This window comes from Simochromis diagramma, unplaced genomic scaffold (genome assembly GCF_900408965.1).
Source record: "Simochromis diagramma unplaced genomic scaffold, fSimDia1.1 OVJJ01000344.1, whole genome shotgun sequence".
Classification (NCBI taxonomy): domain Eukaryota; kingdom Metazoa; phylum Chordata; class Actinopteri; order Cichliformes; family Cichlidae; genus Simochromis; species Simochromis diagramma.
Window position 1 is genome coordinate 9,423,717 of NW_024387375.1, and position 21,100 is coordinate 9,444,816.

The 21,100-nt window shown below is 40.7% G+C and overlaps 2 protein-coding genes and 1 long non-coding RNA gene across 3 annotated transcripts; 1 reads left to right on the forward strand and 2 right to left on the reverse strand.

The window, feature by feature from the left end:
- Positions 1 to 3,914: 3,914 nt before the first annotated feature.
- On the reverse strand, positions 3,915 to 8,503 carry trappc6bl (trafficking protein particle complex subunit 6B, like). The gene is made up of 7 exons (XM_040009074.1): positions 8,295 to 8,503; positions 7,917 to 8,014; positions 7,694 to 7,761; positions 7,483 to 7,600; positions 6,849 to 6,932; positions 6,597 to 6,690; positions 3,915 to 5,753 (listed from the first exon to the last, which is right to left on the reverse strand). Exons 2-7 carry the CDS (start codon positions 8,010 to 8,012, stop codon positions 5,719 to 5,721), a joined length of 495 nt encoding a protein of 164 aa, XP_039865008.1. The 5' UTR covers positions 8,013 to 8,014; positions 8,295 to 8,503; the 3' UTR covers positions 3,915 to 5,718.
- LOC120719674 lies at positions 6,221 to 6,583 on the reverse strand. Its single transcript, XR_005692733.1, has 2 exons — positions 6,480 to 6,583; positions 6,221 to 6,320 (listed from the first exon to the last, which is right to left on the reverse strand). It is a non-coding gene; the product is annotated as an uncharacterized LOC120719674 (long non-coding RNA).
- A 112-nt stretch (positions 8,504 to 8,615) lies between the features above and the next one.
- On the forward strand, positions 8,616 to 11,361 carry bloc1s3 (biogenesis of lysosomal organelles complex-1, subunit 3). The gene is made up of 5 exons (XM_040009073.1): positions 8,616 to 8,718; positions 8,834 to 8,937; positions 9,075 to 9,249; positions 9,520 to 9,620; positions 10,704 to 11,361. Exons 2-5 carry the CDS (start codon positions 8,836 to 8,838, stop codon positions 10,887 to 10,889), a joined length of 564 nt encoding a protein of 187 aa, XP_039865007.1. The 5' UTR covers positions 8,616 to 8,718; positions 8,834 to 8,835; the 3' UTR covers positions 10,890 to 11,361.
- Positions 11,362 to 21,100: the final 9,739 nt, after the last annotated feature.

Sequence of the window (21,100 nt, forward strand, 5' to 3'; positions counted from 1 at the left end):
TTAAGGCCTGTTTAGTGGTAAAGATGATCTTTAGTAAATTAATTTCTTTAATTTATTTTTAACATATTTATAGAGGACTTTTGAGTTGTTAATGCTTGCATCAAGTTTAATATATTTTGCTTTTTTGTACTGGAAATAAAGGAGTTTGTTTTTTGTTTTTTAAACTGTCTTTCTTTGACTTCTGTTTGCCACCTGCAGGTAAAAAGTGAAGATTTTAACATTTGATGTGCAAACTGCTTTTATTGAATAATGCAGATGTTTAAAAAGGGGGGGGGGGTTGTTTGTGGTCTTTTTTTTTTTTTTTTTTTTAATTAATATATGCTATGCTGGCGTTAATGTAGCGTTGGCAAAAAGGCTCACAGGATGTAAGGTTTTAGGTGCAGGAAACCAGTGAACTGTCATTTCTGCTTTTCGTTTATCACATTTCCCCAGTGACCTGTGCCGTTGAGGTTAACCGTATCTATACAATAAAATAATTCCATTCAAGCTCTAAACCTCATTCATGAAGCTCATCTCAAGTTTATTTCCTCTAGATGGCTAACCTGGAAAGTATTCATACAGTAGTTTACACTACACAAGTATTCCCTATACTTCCAGGATTAAGAAGTATTCTGTGATGCAGTCTCAAGGTGAAGAGTGTGAAAGCAATACTGATGAGAGCCTTTGAAATCCAGGAAAAGTCTTGCCTTTTTATTTTCCCTACAAAGCTTAGCCTTCGCTTCTTAAAGGGAAAAGTGATACTTGTGGATTTTAAAAACTCAGTGGCTGCTGGAGTCTGAAGCGAAGTCTCGGGGTTAAAAATGAGGAAAGCACTGTGGTCTCTCGCATCCTCGAAGTTCAGGTGCAGCAGCGTGTTTCTGGCAGCAAATTTGCAAATCAAAATGGATTTAAGCGAGTTTGGCAGTGCAGTCATGGCTGTCCCGGCCACTGCGGTCGAGGGTAATACGACAGTGGGGTGTGAATGTGGGAGTGTGGAGCAGTGCCACTAAAATTTCATGTAAAGATGAGATGTCTTTTGTTTGGGGTTTAATCTTACCAATCTTCAGTTTCCGCTTATTTCCTTTCTGCCTTCCCTGATTCCATCCCACATCCCTCACTTTGTGGGTACTTACATCCCCCTTCCTTTTCACCTCCTGCCCCCTCTATACCAGTATAATTGGAGTGCAATGCAACAGTTCCTGATATGAGACAATCTGACAAAAACACTTTACACAAAGGCAGGCTTGATTAAAAAAAATTAAAATATGATTTCAGGGCTTAAGATGCCTACTCACCCCTGATACTCAAGGAATCTCTCTGTCATGCACACACAAGGGCTATTATCTTGTCACTTAACATGAGATGGGCCGGCTGTCTGGTAGTGATTAGTGGCCGTGAAGGGTTTAAAGGCATGCATCTGCTGTGTGTGTGTGTAGGCATTGTGTTCTATAGATATTCTCCGGTTGCCCTGTGGGACATAGGAAAGACAGGCAGATGGCTGTATTCAGGTCCACCGCAGGTCGACATATGGCTGTGAGAGACAAAGTTTGTGTGTGTGAGAGTCTTACTCATACCATGCTTGAGTGGAGGAAGTTGAATGCGCTGGTGTGACGACAGAAAAGTGATAAAAGGGGAAGAAGAAAAGTGGAGATGAAGAAAATAAAGGGAGGGCAGTATGAGAGGATGAAAGCGGATGTCATCATGTGAGATCATACAGATTAAAAGCAGCAACATGTTTTTAGGTTGCTCCGAGGAAGTAAAACGCGGCCTTTTGCGTTTGTGAGACGTAATGATGATAATAATAATAAAAACAGAAAAAAATACCTTCACACTTCTTTGTGGACGCATGGAAGTGACACAGCTTACGTAGAATGCTTTGAACCATATTTGACTTTGAATCAATACATAGTACACATTTTAGGGAGTTAAACACGGATTTTTAAATTGCAGCTGGTGATGTTTTAGTTTTCTTCTACTTATTTCAAATAAACTGAAACAGGTTCTCTCGCAGCTTCTCACACAACAAAAGACTTCAATCGGTTCGTGTGGACAGTGTAGCTGAATTGTAGCAAGTCATCAGTTTAGGAATACGAATGCTGGTTTAACTTGCACACCCCCCCAACACCTCCTTTCTTTTCTCCAGCCATGAACACACCCCCTCCTTTTCTTCCGCTCGCATTCACCGTTCTTCTTTGTGACCGCATTTGGTGACATTGTGATGCGAGGTAGAGCAGGAGGAAGGGAGGCCAAGCCGTGTGGCTGTTGCTCACCGTCCTGAGAGCCAGTCTCAGATTCCCTCACTCCTTATTGTTTCAGGCATTTATGTACAGACGCAAGGTACTTCTCTCACGCTCACTCTTTCCTCTCCTCATCATCACGCCCCCTCCATCTTTCTCTTTTCTGCCTCCCTCAGCCTCTAATAAACTTCTCCTTTCCACTTTTCACCCTTCAGCCTCCTGTTGAGGCTCTTCATTCTCTCCATCTAATTTTCCTAAAGCCCACTCTCTCAGTCTCCTTCAACTTTCTACAATTCGACCCCCTCCTAGTCTTTTTTTTTTCTCTAATCCATCCTTCTGCTCCCCCCTTCTTTCCACATGGGATTTGGACTAAGTGTTTAATGAGTTGCAACAAATAGGCAAAAGAGTGGGCAGTAGGCAGATGCTACACATTTATGCAGACATCTAACTCAATGTCTGTTTTTTTTTTTCTTTCACGTCCAGCCCTTCACTCAGGTTGCTATTACCTAAGATGCACAGCAAGGGTCGAAAGGCAGCATACTTATAAGCAGTGACCTTATTTAGCTTTTTATTTTTTGGAATTTTAAGCTCATTCAAGTACCCTTATCTTTAGGGCCTCCAAAATAAGAAGATAACCCAGTTACAAGTGCCAAAGACAAGAGAGTCAAGAACATACGCTCACTGGCCAACTCATTAGTTACACCTTATTAGTACTGGGTTAGACCCCCGTTAGCCTTAACTCTTAATAGCATAGATTCAGGAAGGTGGTGAAAACATTCCAGAGAGTTCACTGCATGTTGACATGATAGCATCACACCGCTGCTGCAGATGTGCACATTCATTACATAAATCTCTTGTCCTAACACATCCCAAAGGTGCTCTATTGGTTTGAAATCTGGGCAACGTGGAGGCCATTTGAGTACAGTTTGAGTTTAAGATGATTTAAAGATCTTAACAACATTACTACGCTACAAACACACTGAACCAATAATACAAGGCAGGATGGATCCATGCTTTCATGCCAAATTCCAGCACTACCATCTAAATGTTACAGCAGAAACTGAGACTCATCAGACCAGATGTTTTTCCAGAATTCTATTTCCCAATTATGTGAGCCCGTGTAAATTGTAGCCTCAGTTTCCTGTTCTTATTTGTTAGAAGGCTTTACACCACGTGCTTTTAAAAAGGCTTTTATTTATACATAAATATCATATATACATATACATGCATTTATAAGAACCATGCCACATTCAAAGTCATTCACCTTTTCTCTCCATGCTGATGCTCAGTTTAAACTACACCAGGTCATCTTGACTATTTCTGCATGTCTGACTGCATGAAATTGCTTCCATGCATTCATGAGCAGTTCAACAGTTTGCCCAAAGAAGTGACCAGTGGGTGTATACACAAAAGCATACGGGTCAGTGGGTTAGTCATGTTTCTGCCATACACTACTTACTGCTTTCTCATATTCCTAATTCCAGCCTTGAAGTTGTCAGTCACAGTATGAGCTATTGTGTTAAACATTCAGTAACTGAAGCTAATTTCTTTATGTATAGTAAATTGTTAAATTAAAAAAATATATATCCATGGGTAATAACTGCTGTCACAGCAGTATGAACAGTTGTGGAAATTAGAATCAACACTACAACCTCTGAAAGCCCAAGCTTGAGCCAGACACACTGAAGGGAAACAAAGTTGTATGTAAAGACCTTTATTGAGTAAAATTTTCCCACCAAAGGCAGTGAAATACTGGAACACAACAGGAGGTATTTTCCTTAGATTGGAGACAGAAACAGAACCAGATGAAAACCACAACATGTGCAATAATGTCAGTGTTGCGCCATATCAAAAACTGTACCAACTTGTGTTTTGACCAACCTTGGAGGTATAGGCAAACAAGGCTTCAAGTTAAGGTTGATCTTTTTGTTATTAAAAGTATAGACTAATCTTGATGATTAAGAAGTAGAGCAGAGTAAAACCACTTCCTATCTTTTTCTTTTACCTTTCACATGAAAAAGCCTTGATATAAGCTGTAATTGTCGACTTCAAGTCTTATTTTATTTTTTTTAAATGGAAATGTTCAAATGTTTTCTATCATAAATTTAAAAAGAAAAAAAAGAACTAAATTTATGTATGGTTCAGGTATCATGGAATAATTACACCAATGTTATTTGAAGAACTGATGAAAGTAACTGTGATGACCTCAACACTTGGGGGGGTCTGCATAGCCAAATGTGAAGAAATTACTTGAAAAAGAGAACGGACAACAAGATTCTGGACATACCTCAACAACATGGTGAATCTAAACTCATAAAGTATCAGACATATTGTAATAACAGCTGTATGTGTCCCCTTAGTGGCAGCAACAGTAACAGCCTTTCCCAGAGAAGTGATCATTTTATGGTCTTACATTTTATGTTTAACAAACCTTGTTTTGTTGTTTTCTTGTCACAGCATTTTAAATCCATTCAACAAAGCGGTTTAGTCGGGGGGAAAAAAAAAGAATAAATAACAAATATTATCCAACTGCCTGACAACTGTATGATTAACTTTCATTGTAAACCCCAACATGTTTTACAGCTTACTTACTAAATTCCAGGAAAAATGTCACATTTAAATATCAATGCTCTAACAAGAGAAAACACATCCATCATGATGAAAAATAACATAGAAATACATTCAAGTCTACTCAACTCTTAAATGTGAGACCACTACATAGAACAGCAAATAAGTTCGTAGCATTCCACTTGGAAAAATTGTACAAATTATTGTTCTAAAAACGTATTACATTCACATAACTTGAAGAAACTCAAATATTTCTACCAGTGTATTATTCTAGATTTGTATTTTGCCTTAGAAAAAGTCTAAGTGATTCCCACTACTACATGAAAGACTTCTCTCCTGAAGTCAAAACTAAAAACCAGAGCGAAGCACCAGGAATTGGATACAGCTTTTTCTGTAAAGAACAGTAAGCACTGAATAATGAATGCAATGAGCCAGATGTAATGATTTGCAAAGGTTCATTAGCCACCAATGGAATGGATGCTGAAAAAGATTGCATTAAATGCCATCTACAAAGATGTTTTCTCTTGACTTATGCGGATTGTCCTCCTGTAGTATTTTTGTTTTTTTAAACTTTTTCCAATTTTCAGACTAAGCACTGCAACAAATTACAAAGAATACATATCCTGTTAATAACTACACATTCACTTTAACTTCATAGTATTCAGTTGGCAGCCAGTGCTTAGCAGATAAAAAAATAACTTGAGTTGAGAATGTAAAATAAGCAAAAACCTTCAAAACCAGAATCAGTATCCAAAAGGATTTATATTTGAGCCCTGGCTACCTGTTTTTACCAATCGGTTGTACCTGGTGGTCAGCAGAACGTCAGCAGTCCTGCTGGACCCTTTTGTGGATGTTTGATTCGCTTTATGGCTTCACTCATCAGTGGGAAAACAGGAACCATTATTTTCTCTTTTGGCACCATGTGGGCAGAAGATTAGGGCAACTTCTGGATGACCACCTGAAACTTACCTGAGAAGATAAAAATGCATAAAATATTATCCATCTGTACTGTCCTTTAAGGTACAGGACTATGCAAAAGTCTTGAACCACTCCTCATTTCTTTATATTTTCCTTCCAATTAGACAGACTTTCTTGTAATCTTTTGAAGGTGTCTTGCACAATAGTTGCCCCAGGTTTTCTCAAGATCTTACAAAGGAATGTTTTTTGTTTGTTAAGCTACTTAAAAGTGACCTGTGACTCATTCAAGCATAAAAATAGCACCTAACTCAACAGATGAATCTGTGTTGTGTCTACACATAACAGCTTGGGAAAGACTTGAAATTGTATTATTCGACACTCTGTTACTAGCAGGCTGTCGTAAAAACTCAATTTAATCCAGTTTCTTTGGCTTAATCTACAAAAAAAGTGTTCAAAATAACACAGTTTGACATTAATTCACACATCACCAGCTGGTGGTATCTCCCCCTTGAGTTTTGAATGTCTTTGAAGAAGCCTGGAGAACTATTCCTGGAGACTACTTACATAAAGAAGTTACAAGCAAGCCTGCCTAAAAGAGTTGGTCATACCAAACTTTGACTTTGCTACTGCACAAACTGTGTTTTCGCTTTATTTCCATGTATGTTTGCACATGTTTTGCTGCAGCTATTTCCCATTTTCCAAGCAAAATATGAAGAAATGAGGGGTAGCTCAAGACTAGAACTGCTAGTTATGTGTACATTATAAATCTAATTAAACCAGACCTAACAGAAGCTCACAAGTACAGTAACAATGGTTGACTGACAGGCAATAAGCATGTTAGTCTGACTAACTTTTCCTTACAGTAAAATAATTATGTTTTCACAAAGCACTTACAGGATGGCATGACGGAGACCTCAGCTGTTACCACGCTCTCCAAACCCAGATTAGATAGGGCTCCTCTCACCACACCACATGAAAAAGCAAGGTACTGAGACACACACGCACAAATTAGTCTCTATTGCATTATGACATTCAGGTTTTGTTGGCTGTATGCCAAAATACAAACCCTTAAGCACCTAGTGATACTTGTTCTATATGCAGTCTTTAGGAATGCAGGAACATGAGTGTGTCTGTGACTATTCTAACCTTAGGAGCCTGATCAAGGTACTGCTTTCCATTGGACAGCTGGGTCAGCAAATTAAACTTGTTATCCTGCAGAACATAGGTCCCCTGGTGTGGAAAATAAACAAGACATTATATTAAAAGATAACTCATTTTAACCAGCAATACATGTGATTGTATTTCCTGATTGCTGGGAAAGGTTCCTAAGATTTAAGAGTTCAATTTAACATCCATATGAATACAAGGACCCAACAGAAAACTGCACTGCAACAAAATGTTCAATGTTTAAGGTTTTAAAGTTGCAACAATAGCGGATAGACATGAAAGTAAAAGATACAGAATTTTTCAGAGAAAGAAATCCATCTAAGGCCTTTGTTAACTCTCAAGCGCTTTTGTTTATTTAAAGGAAAAATAAACAGGACACGTTTAAGTCAACTTTGACACTAAACCTTTTAGAGACGTTTATGTTCTTCATCACAGTAATCATCCACTACAAACAGTGATGCATTGCAAAGTCTCTGTTTCACAAGAGATCAAATTTCCTGTTGTGAAGGCCAAAAACGTCTGTTACAGGATATATAACTGAAGCTTTAACAAACACTACACAAAACCTACTTACTAATTTGGTAGTAACATACTGCATAGTGTAACATTGTACCTGATGATTTGTTCTGAGGTTGTCCACCTGTCTCCTAAACACCTTAGTCCAGAAGTCTTTACAGATAAATTTCATTATATCCAATTCATCCTTAAAGCTGGGAGAGTCCCTGGTCAACCTAGAAAGAGCAAATAAGTGATGAGACGCTCACTATAAAGGAAGACTCCACTTAACTCAGCATTTACTGCACTACAGTACATGTGTGACTTACCTCTCAATAAGTCCTTGTCCCACTCTGAAGCCCATACCTTCCAGGACAGAAACACAGACTGCTCTGTCCTAAAAAGATAAAAATGCAAGCGATTAATTTGAACAGTGTATCACGTAAAACTGTGAACATGATGTCACAATATTATAATGTAAGGGGGAGCTGTGTTCTAAAACCGGAAAACATGGTTTTACTGCATGACATTATTGGCAACTCCTTAACACACCTTGTTGTCCATGGTTCCTTTGCTGGATTGCTGCTCCTTGTAAACATGTGACACGATCTCCATGTGGAGAAATTCAAACAGAGTCTCGTCCGCCATCCCTGGTGAACACACAGTAGTGACAGTCCGATGGCTTAGATGTGCTCCAAAAGACAAAACCAGCAGTAAATATGAAAATACCGAGCAGCAGCTTAACGGAAGCTAAGATGGTTAGCGCCAAACAGCTAGTACGGTTCACTAACACTGCCCCCCACGCTAAAAATAACTATTTTTTATTACTCCCGTATATGGAAAGTTCTGGAGAAGGAGGTATCATATTAACGTATGTCATATATTTCTTTAATCTAAATTAAACCAGCTGAAATTGTAAATTGACAGTACCTGTAAAGTGACTGTAGCACACGAAGTCTGCTTCCTGGTTGGCGCTCGATATATCGGCCAGCTCATTCCTTAAGTTCTACACACGCGGAGTTAGCAGGAGTTTCTAACCTAAAACTGGTAACATGGAGAAAACATATGTATTTCATGTGCCACAACAACCAAAATTGTGTGATAAAATTGTTATTAATGAAACAAAACAGTTGTTTTCGTGTAATATGCAATAACAAACGTCCAGCTTCTCCGAAAGCCATTACCAGCCGGCGCTAACTTTCGACGTACGCCGGTGTAATGTACAAACAGACTCGTGAGCGCTATCATCCTATTCTGGGATGAAACGTCATGTCTTGAATGTCCAATAGGCATGAAACGTCCGTTGCTACTTCCTTGTTGCTCATGTGATTTGTGTTTTGGTCTTTCAGGGAAGGTTTGTGACTTTTATTTTCATTCCAATGAAGTCTGCATTATATAAGACACATTTAATGGCATTGCTATTTCTAGCTGAATAAACCTGAAGTAAGATGTTGTTTATGTTTTCGCAGTCATGGCCGGCAGGTACCCGATAGTGGTCCAGGGCGAAGCGTCTGAAACAGACTCCGATGATGAAGTCTACATCACCTCTCTGACTCCCTCGGTCGGAGCCAAGGTTGTCCTGCATGCGTTATCCTGTATGCGTGGTTTTGAGAGTGATTTATGCACTTCAGCCAGTGACTTAAAATTTAGATTCAGCCATGAATCTACATTTTAATTTATTTTTTGTATCTTTTTTATGGATGCTTTCAGGTTCCAGGGGAGGCGTCTGAAACGGACAGCGAGGGTGACCCGGAGCAGGCTCCTGGGAGCCATGACAGCGCCCAGATATTAAAGAGAGACCTCCCTCCTCTAATTGTAGTTAGAGACCACCCTGACATGCACTCCATAGTGGAAGACAGACCGAGCCCCTCACACAGGCCACACGGTAAAGATGAATAAAAACTCCAGTGCTTATTGTGTGAAAGTACGGCCAACCCAATCCAAGACTATGCATACTAGTCTTTTCTTACTAGTTAACAATTTCAAGGTTGTCTCATATGTATCAGCTTTGTTTTAACAACACTGAGATGTGTTTGACAGTTTTGAGAGGATTTGAAAGTGGGCCTTTACAGTGTCTCGTCACAAATTTAAAAGTGAACTTAAAGACCAATCTAGTTTTGCTCTGAGTAACTTCAGCACATAATTCTGTTTTCAGGTGAAACCCTGTTACAACAAAAGCTGCAGGAGTCTAACAGCCGACTGTATGCTGATGTGGGACAGACACTACAACAAGTCTATGGCAGTGCCAGCAGGGAGGTAGGTTGATATTTAGATATACAAATTGCATAGCTATACAGCATGCAGTCTATATTATATTACAGCTGCAGTGTTTAAATCAGAATACCTTAATTATCCCAGGGGGGAAATATAAATGTGAAAGACAGAAAATAGAATAACAATAACAAAAATAAGTAAAACTGCATTTTTCAAATATTCCAAATATCAAATAATTCTATATACAGTTTACAGAAGACATTAGAAGTGAAACTAGTCCAAATCTCATAAGGAAAAGTTATGAAGGATGATGGTCACAAGTTGAAAGGACTTCCTATGGAGTTCTGTGGTGCATAATGCTTAAAAGTGTATTTTACTGAACATGCTCCTGTGACTCTTCAAGCGCGATATGTAGAGGGTGCTAAAAGACTGTCCATTATTGACTTTAACTTGGCCTGCCCTCCTGGTTTTTTTCTAAAACCTGTATCAGAGAGTCTCCACACTCAGAACATTACTGTCTTGGTGGATCCATTTATTGAGTCCGTCATTATCCGCTACCCTCAAACCAATTCTGCATCACACCACAGAATAGAGGATGTCACTGGCCACCACAGACTTATAAAATATCCTGAGCTTTGTCCAGTAGATGTTAAAGGGCCTCAATCGTCTGAGAAAATAGAGATGGGAGAAGCCTTCCTTATAGATGGCTTCTGTCCGATTAATTGACAATGTGAGCGCCGTGGTGTTGGTCATCCTCTCCTGTTTCGGCACAGACCCTATGAAGGGGAATAGGGTTGTTTGCAAAGGTAAGTTGCAGATGGTTTTGCTTACTTGACGTCACAAGGTTCTTCAGTTCTGTACTCTTCCTCATTGCCATCTATTACCCATACATCCTACTACTGTAGAGTTATCAGAAAATTTCTGAAGGTAGTAGATGTCTGTGAAGTAGGGCGAAAAGAAAGGGAGAGAGGACGGTCTCCCGTGGATACTACAGTGATACTTCAAATGATAAAAAGTAGAACAGATGTAAATATTTTGTCTGATTAGTAGTTAACTCGCTAATTAAATAGATGCTGCAAATTCAGAATATTAAGTTATCTGGCTTTTTCTTTTTTTATGTGAAAGGTGCGCAGTGCAACATCACAGCTGAATGCATCGCAGAGCGCCATCATCAACGCGTCCCACAGCATCAGATTAATCCTGGACGACCTGAAGGCTGTTTCTGAAAAGATTGACATCATCACCAGCTATCAGATATTGCCTGATATAAACATTAATCATTTAAATAATTCTACTGCTCCTGCACCTTAAATTGTTTCTTTCAAAACAAACATATTATGATGTTTGATCATTGTTATGGGTATATTTTCTCTGAATACCAGAGTGAGCTGGACAAAATAACACGCTGGCTTCTTTATCTAAAAAATGCAGTACGTGTACATACATGGATTTAACAATCACACACTACACCTGTTCTAATGCTAGCCGTCCTCATTAATGGAGTTACGATAGTTCTGTCATTTCTTGATTTGCAGAGTTACACTTGGATTTATATTTTACATAGAACTGGAGATGCACTTGTTCCCTCCAACACTGTTTTTATGTCACTATTTGATGATTTTTTTATGAGGCACATCCTGTTCTTTCCCTGCTGTTTGCCAGTCCTCTGTGATGGGTCAAAGAAGTAGGCTTGCAGCTATAAATAAAAATTTGGGTTATTTCTTCCTGTGTATATAAAAAATGAATGTTTGCTTCAAAAAATAAATGCAAATATACACCAGAATACTGCTCTGTTGGTGTGCAAAGACAAATTTATTTGCAAAAATCAGTTTACAAAATCACATCAAACAAGCAGGAAACATCCATACAGTATAAAAGCAATGTTCTTTGATCCTGTTGATTTTCTAATAGTTGCAGTGTAATTATTCTCTACAATTCTTAATGAATCTGGAAATAAAGTGGTAACATTGCAGACACAATTTGCAAAGGAAGATCATATGCGGAACATCTGTCACTTTGTGCAATTGAACTTCTGTAATTACAGCTGCTCTCAACGGCTTTATATAAGTGATTACCAGTAAATTATTCTCCTTAATGTTAATAATGTAACACAGACATTAACACAGACAAAAGACAGGACTCTTGCAAGAGCTATAAATCCTTCTGTTCGGTGTGTTTGTAGTTGCATCAGACAGGGGTGTAGATGTACACTAACACCACAACCAGCAGGTTGAGCACTGTGCCCACAATGCCCACAAGGCCGAGCAGGTGATCAGGGTCAACCTTGCACATTACTGACTGATGATTTGCACATACAAGATCGTCCGACACCTGAAAGACAGAGATGTACAGTAAAGTGAGTCGCCGCTGTGCAGAATGGAAACAGAGTAGGGAAAGCACAGATATGTGTGGGGTTTTTATGTTTAATATATTTACTGCTATTAGTCAGTTGACTGTATTGAAGAGGATTTATGAATGGGGTTATATATATATAATAAACAAATGATCTGTTTTGGAAGTATTTTTTTTTATCTCTCTGCATTATTGTACCCACATTATCATTAATATAGTCCTTTTTTTTAAATGCTTATAAAATTGTGATATATTTGTTATATTGGTTACAACTTAAGCTGCCCTCTTGGCCAGATCTCTCTTGAAAAACACACTTTTCATCTTAAAGAGACTTTTTACCCAGATAAATAAAAGTGTGTGGAATGTTCTCTCTGGCTCAGTCATCATTAATGAGAGATATGTTGGACTTATTTTTGACAGATTGTAGGCCATCTATCTATAGAATAGAATCTACCAGTAAGGGTCTTATACTATGAGATAGCGCAGGAATTTACATATTTACAACAGTTATAAAAAACACAGAATGAAAAAATAAAGTTACTTAAAAACAGTAAAAACAACTAGCACTGTGTAAGAGAGAAGTGCAAATTGAATAATAAATAATTTGTACACTACAAATCTATGACAAACAGCTCCATGAAGGTATAATACAAAATTATGTTTGGGATCCAATGCTTGACAGCTGTTCACCAATCAGGATAAAGAGTTATTATACAGATTTATAGAGAACAGCAGGAATGATTTCCTGAAGCATTCATTATGGCAGCGAGGTTGAATCAGCCTGAGGGAGGAGTAGGAGCTCTTCTGCCTCAGAAGTCTGGACTTAGATTTAATTATACCCGAAATGTAACACTTTAAATTCCTGCACTAATTTTGGAAGATGTTCAATTTTTGATAGAGCTGAGCTGTATTTATTTTACCTTCTTCTCCCACAACGAAAAGTCAAGATTTCTATTGGATGTGACATATATCAGCCACCAGATGGCGTCATTGTCACATGCATTACACCAGCCACAAACCAGACCTCTGATCAAATAAAACATTTCTATTCGGTTCTATTCCGTTCCTTGTAATTAGCTCCACATCTGGACACATTTCATGTCCCGAAAAGTTTTACATTTGATAAAGTTATATCTAAGTTTTTTTGTTTGTTTGTTTTATTAGACATGCAGTAAGAAGTATTATATTCTTTTTTTGTATCTATGATTTGTTCACATGTAGGTTTGTATCTGTACACATTTTATGTCCCACTTGTATTGAATATAATAAATATGTCTCATGTAAGTTATTTTACCCATATGAGCTATTCAATTACATTCTGTCATTTGCACTCAGGTGCCTATTAGCACACACTTTAGTTTCTTTCTGTCTTTTAAAAGTGATATCTTAAAAAAAAAACAGTCTTGAGGAGTTAAAATTTTTATTTATTTAATATATTTTGTTCTTAAAGTTTATAAACATAAGTCACCTTTCCTTTGGGGAAAATAAAATACTCATAATTTTGTGCACTTTACCTCTCTGGTGTTTCTTTCTGGTGTTCTCTTTCCTCTGTCGTCCCTTGGCTCCAAACCGGGCTCCATTTTTCACGCTTCAGAATCCCTCAGAGAGCAATAAAAACTACTTCGACGTCAATGACAATCCACTCCCAAAGCAAATAGATCCAAATGTTCACAGAGATGACGACTGGCAGGACTGCGTGTGCGACCGGTTGCTCTCAGATTTAAAGCCACTTGTATCCTCCTCTCCCAGGGCTCCGAGGACCCACAGGTCTTGTAATGTGAGCGAATAAAGAGATGCTGGTTTTTCTGGTTTTGTTTTGTGCGTCGTGCATCACAGACTGCTACACAAGGCCAAGAAGCTGCTCAGCTGCTCTGCCACTATTTCTGTGTCAGGTCATGTAAAGTTGGCTTGCTGCTGCATGAGTGTGTGGATGAGTGTGGATGTGTGTGTCCACTGGGTAATGTTACCATGGGAGTGAAGGGCCTCAAATATTTCATGGTGACATCACAGATTTCACTTGCATTCATGTATGAGTATGATAGATAAGTCTGCTTTTTTTATCTGAGGATTCGTGAATGAATAATGTTTAAGAACACTTTAGAAATGCAATATTTTGGGGATGTTTCAATCTACCAGCTGCTGTTGCATGAAAACATCCCCTTCTTTAAGTGCCATTCCTTCCTTAGTACACTGGTCTTCATGTTGCACCTTAAACTATCAAGGTGAAAGGAGCAGATATACACAGCCTAGTGCAGATTGCCATCACAAGCAGTTTTTGCCGCTGATGAACCTCTGAAATAAAGATCCACTGGGGGTGTGTTTCAACCCGAGGTGAGGTGTCAATTAGGGTCGTGGTCTAACTCCTTCAGGCCTTGTTACTTAAACCAAATGCATGGTAAACCACAAGAGACAGTATCTAACCAGTCGCACGTTTGGTCACTGATTCTGCTCTTACTTAAATCAATCCTAAATAAATTCATATGCTTTAAATGTGCAAGTACAGGGTGGGCCATTTATATGGATACACCGTAATAACATGAGAATGGTTGGTGATATTAAAGTCCTGTTTGTGGCACATTAGTATATGTCAGGGGGCAAACTCCTCAAGATGGGTGGTGACCATGGTGGCCATTTAAAAGTCGGCCATCTTGGATACAACTTTTGTTTTTTCAATAGGAAGAGGGGCATGTGACACATTAAAATTATTGGTAATGTCACAAGAAAAACAATGGTGTGCTTGGTTTCAACTTAACTTTATTCTTTCATGAGTTATTTACAAGTTTCTCTTTGTTCACAACCATTGACATGTTGAAGAGGTTAACACGTGAGGAGCAGATCGAAATTGTGTTGATATCTGGTGAACGCAGTAACCGGGTCATTGCAGCAGATTTCAATGCAAGACACCCTACGAGACCACCCATCTCCCATGCTACAGTCAGCAAACTGCTTGCTAAGTTTCGTGAAACTGGTTCAGTGTTGGATTTGCCAAAATGTGGATGCAAGAAAACTGTCACTAATGAAGAAACATCAGTGGCTGTCCTAGCTTCATTCAGCAAGAGCCCACAGCGTAGCACTCGCTGCATGTCACTGGCATTAGTTGAACATCCCTTCGGCGGATATTAGCTACTCACAAATGGCACCCTTACAAACTCCAGCTACTGCAGCATCTCAACGAGGATGACCCAGATCAGCGCACAGAATTTGCAGAATGGGCAAAACAAAAATTGGAACAGGACCCTCAGTTCACGCAGAAGATTTTGTTCAGTGATGAGGCAAACTTTTATGTGAACGGTGAAGTTAACAAACAAAACCACCGCTATTGGTCTGACACTAACCCACATTGGATGGATCCCTCCAAGACTGTTGGAACAACAAAAGTGATGGTTTGGTGTGGTATATGGGGTACAACGATAGTGGGTCCATTCTTCATCAATGGAAACCTCAAGGCCACTGGATATTTGAAATTGCTACATGATGATGTGTTTCCCTCTTAATGCACTGAAGCTGGCACGTTCCCTGAGTTTTTCCAGCAAGATGGTGCACCACCACATTATGGGTGCCAGGTCCGAGCATTCCTAGATGAACAGTTTCCTGGAAAGTGGATTGGTCGTCGTGGGCCAGTTGAATGGCCCCCAAGGACTCCCGATCTGACCCCCTTAGACTTTTATCTTTGGGGTCATCTGAAGGCAATTGTCTATGGTGTGAAGATACGAGATGTGCAGCACCTGAAACTACGGATACTGGATGCCTGTGCTGGCATTTCTCCTGCGGTGTTGCTATCAGTGTGTGAAGAGTGGGAGAAGAGGGTTGCATTGACAATCCAACACAATGGGCAGCACATTGAATATATTTTATAAGTGGTCAGAAACTTGTAAATAACTCATGAAAGAATAAAGTTACGTTGAAACCAAGCACACCATTGTTTTTCTTGTGACATTACCAATAATTTTAATGTGTCACATGGCCCTCTTCCTATTGAAAAAACAAAAGTTGTATCCAAGATGGCCGACTTCTAAATGGCCACCATGGTCACCACCCATCTTGAGGAGTTTGCCCCCTGACATATACTAATGTGCCACAAACAGGACTTTAATATCACCAACCATTCCCATGTTATTGCGGTGTATCCATATAAATGGCCCACCCTGTATATAGAAATCAGATGAGTGCTGACATGAGAACACTTGCATTAATAATTAATCATCTGGATCTGGTTAACAGTAATTCAGTCCAACCATAAATGTATGGCAACAAATAAACTGAATATGCCTAATAAACATGCTATTTTGTGTAGACAACATGCACTTTTATTCTATTTTATTTTATCGTATCAATCTTTAACAAATTTACAATACTTGACTAAAAATGTTGAGAGTTGTTACATCTTTCACATTTACATTTTTCCTGTGGCCGTGTGTCCTTGCTTCCCAATTGATGGCGTGGATTTTATAATGGGCAATGACATTGCAGGTGGGAAGGTTTATCCTACCCCAGAGGTCACGAAGACTCCTGACCTAAGGCCTTTGTCAGATGCTTTAAGCCGGCACCACCCGGATGTATTTCCTGTAGGTGTTCTTACCTGGTCACACACTCATCGGCAGGGAGAAGTGGTTGACTTGTCAGAGTCGGTGGTTGGCTCTATTTTGGAAAAGGATGTGATGCCCTCCGAGGAGGAGGTAGGTCCTAATGCCAAGGAACTGGCTCAAGAGATAGCTGAGCCTGCTCCTGAACATGCAGCCCCCCCCCCCCCCCCCCCCGCTCCTCACGCGGGAGGCCCTTATGATTGCTCAGAAAGAGGACCTGTCATTAGCCAAATGTTTTGCCACCGCAGATGAGAGTGATGGTCCAACAGGAGACAAGAAGCAGACATTTTTTGTTTGTGATGGATTGTTAATGCGCAGGTGGACCTCAAAGCCAGGGGAGGACTGTAGTGTGGTCCAACAGATAGTGGTCCTGGCTAGTTTGCGTCAGCATGTGCTACAATTAGCCCATGATCATTCATGGTCAGGACATTTGGGGATAACTAAAGCGTATGACCATATTCTGCAGCTCTTCTTCTGGCCGGCAGATGTTGCAAGGTATTGTAATACCTGTCACACGTGTCAACTAGTGGGCAAACCAAACTGTGCCCCCGCCCCACTATGTCCAATACCTGCTGTTGGTGAGCCATTTGAACACGTTTTGGTCGATTGTGTTGGTCCGTTGCCAAGAACACGGGCAGGTAATCAGTTTTTATTGACCATAATGTGCTTATCCACGTGGTTCCCCGAAGCAATTCCTCTGCGGAGGATCACCACTGCAAACATTACTAAGGCACTAATCAAATTTTTTACTACCTTTGGTCTCCCAAAAACAGTACAAACAGACTAGGGAACTAACTTCTTATCCCGAGCATTTAAACTGACTTTAATCTCCCTTGGCATTTCTCATTCTGTGTCCAGTGCTTATCACCCAGAGTTGCAGGGTGCACGTGAGCGTTGGCACCAAACACTTAAGGCCATGCTGAAAAAGTACTGCCACGACTCGGGCAGAAGTTGGGATGAGGGTGTCCCCTTTGTGGTGTTTGCGATATGCGATGCTAAGCAGGAGTCCGTGGGGTTCAGCCCAGCTACCCTTGTGTTTGGGCGCGATGTGTGGGGCCCACTAAAGGTGTTGAAAGAGAGGTTCCTTAGCGGGGGTGTCCCAAAAACTAACGTGGCAGATTTTGTGAAGACGTGTAGGGATCGCAGGTAACGTGCTACCTCATTAGCAAAAGAGGCCCTGTGTGCATCCCAGGCAAGCATGAAGAAATGGTATGACAAAAAGGCTGTGAAAAGACATTTTCAAGCTGGAGACAAAGTTTTAGTGTTTCTACCGGTTCTCAGTTCTGCCCTTTCAGCCCGTTTTGCGGGACTATATGTTATAGTAAGGAAGGTGTCTGAAACAGATTATGTCCTCAGTACCCTAGAACGCAGGAGGAAAACTCGCCTGTGCCACATTAACATGTTGAAACCCTACTATGATAGAGAAGCCCATGAGATTGTTGCCAGCACAGCAACCTCCAGTTCTGTCTCTGCCGCCTGCTGAGCGTAGAGGCCAGTGCTGACGATGACCTGCGGGTACTCTCTGAGGGACAACAATGTGGGCGGTTAGCGAATTCGGCTTATTTAGCAGAGGCAACGGCCCACTTGTCTCATCTTTCTCCTTCACAGTGCGAAGATGTGCTTGGGCTACTGCACTCTTACCCTTCTCTCTTTGGGGATGTGCCCTCGCGTACTAGTGTCATGATATCAGTGTTGGTGATGCAACCCCAATCAAACAGTTCGCGTACCGCTGTCCCATGGGAAAGCGCGAGGTGATGAAGAAGGAAGTCAGTTATTTAGTAGAGAACAGTTTGGCTCGACCCAGCCATGGCCCTTGGAGCTCCCCGTGTTTGCTTACGCCCAAGTCTGATGGCACCCCCCGTTTCTGCACCGACTACTGGAAGGTAAATGCAGTGACAGTCTCCGATTCTTTTCCACTTCCTCGTATGGAGGATTGCATTGACAATATAGGTTCTGCCAAATACATTTCCAAACTGGACCTTCTTAAATGGTATTGGCAGGTGCCTCTGACCCCCAGAGCGTCCGACATTTCTGCATTTGTCACACCCGACCATTTCATGCAGTACACCGTAATGGTGTTTGGCATGAAAAATGCTCCGGCCACATTTCAGCGTTTAATGCAGCTGGTGTTGGGGGATGTGCCTCGGTGTAATGTGTACTTGGATGATGTAGTGATATACACGGACACGTGGGAAGAGCATGTGGCCATCCTACAATCAGTGTTTCAGCGATTGGCCGAAGCCTCGTTAACTCTAAATCTTGCTAAGTGCGAGTTTGCCAAAGCGACAGTCACGTACCTGGGAAAGCAGGTGGGTTTTGGGCAGGTTTGCCCGGTGGAGGCGAAAGTCGAGGCTGTCCTCAGCTACCCGGCCACAACCACTAGCAGGGAGCTAAAGCGGTTCTTGGGCATGACTGCAAACTATCGCTGTTTTTGCAAGAACTTTGCAGTAGTTGTGGCCCCTTTGACGAAGCTATGTAGCCCCAAAATCCCTTTTGAGTGGTCAGGGGAATGCCAGCATGCATTTGAGTCTGCAAAATCTCTCCTTTGCAGCGCCCCAGTTCTGGCAGCCCCCAAATTCTCTCAGCCTTTTAAACTGGAAGTTGACGCCAGTGCCACCGGAGCTGGTGCAGTGCTGTTACAGGATAACGCAGAGGGTGTGTGTCACCCAGTCTGCTACTATTCTGTAAAGTTCAAGCGGTATCAGCTAAACTATTCCACCATAGAGAAAGAAGCTCTAGCGCTGCTCTCCTCCTCCATCTTTATTGCCCCTCCTCTGTTTCTCTCTGCCCCTGCCTTCTCCTTTAGAACACACCTGCTGCTCATTTGCCCTCATTTACCACCAATTACCCTCCAGAGGTGATATAAGCTGGAGGAGAGCAGTGTGGGTGTGGGGAAGGCGTCTGGTGGATTTCCTCTGTGCTGGGCAGTGTGTGAGGCTGGTCTAGGTGTGGAAAAGGCCTGGTGTGTGTGTGTGTGTGTGTGTGTGTGTGTGTGTGTGTGTGTGTGTGTGTGTGTGTGTGTGTGTGTGTGTGTGTGAGAGAGAGAGAGAGAGAGAGTGAGAGAGAGAGAGAGAGAGTGTGTGAGAGAGAGAGAGAGAGAGAGAGAGAGAGAGAGAGAGTGTGTGAGAGAGAGAGAGAGAGAGAGAGAGTGTGTGAGAGAGTGTGAGACAGTGTGAGACAGTGTGAGACCATCCCCACCGTGCGTGGCTTGTTGTGAGTAGGTCAGCTGGGCAGTGGTTTTGCTTAAGTGACGGCGGCCTCCATTTCTTGGTTTGGCCTGCCTGGTTATTGCTAATAGCAGCGTTGCTGTCTTTTTCTGTTGAATCCTTGTTGTTTTCTTAGTTGAAGTTACTGCTTATATGATTATTGGGTTAATTAATTATAATAAAGATTTATTTTGTGTTAAACTCCTCTGCCTGGTGTCCTTTTCATTTCAACCTGGATCCAACTGTTACTATCTCCCACCCCCTTCGCGTAGCTGTCATGTGGGGACGTAACTTTAGCATAATTACTGTTTACCTTTTCCTTTGCTAAAACAGACTTAGCAGACCTTACAGGGAGTGAGAAAAGCGATCCCATTAATTGATCAGGGGCTCTCGTGGGAAGCAAATTACACAAGAATAATGAGACCCAAGAGATGTGAAATCTGCAATCTTTAGGTGAGGAACAAGCTTTACAGCGAAAGACTCATTTCTTCCACCTCTAAATATCTATTATCTGTCTCTCCTCAGTGTGTGTGTTGGTTTGTTTGAGTGTGTGTATTCATCAGTCACAGCTGTGCTAACTGAGCTTCAGGCTTTGAAGACTCATGAGTGATAAGTAATTTGGAACGGGGGCAAACACTAAAAAAACACCACAAAACTGCAACTGCAAAGTAATGAGAGAAAAACAGCATTACCAATGAGCGTCACGTCCCCCTATAATTCCTGCGACAGCTCACTGCATTATTAAACCAAATGTGCTAAATAGCATTAGAAATTTGAACCTTTTAAATTTTCTTTCCGTAACCCTTCTGATACCGCATTATTATCAGCTAACAGTGTCGTTATGTAAGTTAGAATACAAAATAGCCTTCTCAATTAAACACTCTTTTCAAAATGACAACATTGCAATTTTACAGATTGGAAAAAACATTTAAATGTTAAACATATACATTAACAATACATTAAAATCCTATACTGTTGCACAGGGTTCTGTAAGGTCAAACCAAGGAAAACTGTTGTTTTCCGACATTTTTAAACTTTGAAACTGTACACAAAATGTGTATTTTTATGGGACAGTGGTGACAGAGTCCAAAGCTGACTTTTCAGAGGTCAGAGGGCGCTTTGACACAGACTCAATATCCTCACCTGCAACCACAAGCACCTGAAATATGACCAAACCATCTAAACATTAAGGGCTCATCACGTTAGCTAGATTAGCTGCCATTTAAGTGGGTTTGGGAAACACAGTTCCACACACTAAAGGTTTCCTACCACAGCTTTAAATACGCTGACTAATTTCCACTAAGGAAATTGTTTATGTTTTCCGTTTAAAGTATTCATTGAAGTTGAATTTTGGAGAGTAGGTCAGAGGAATTATCTTATT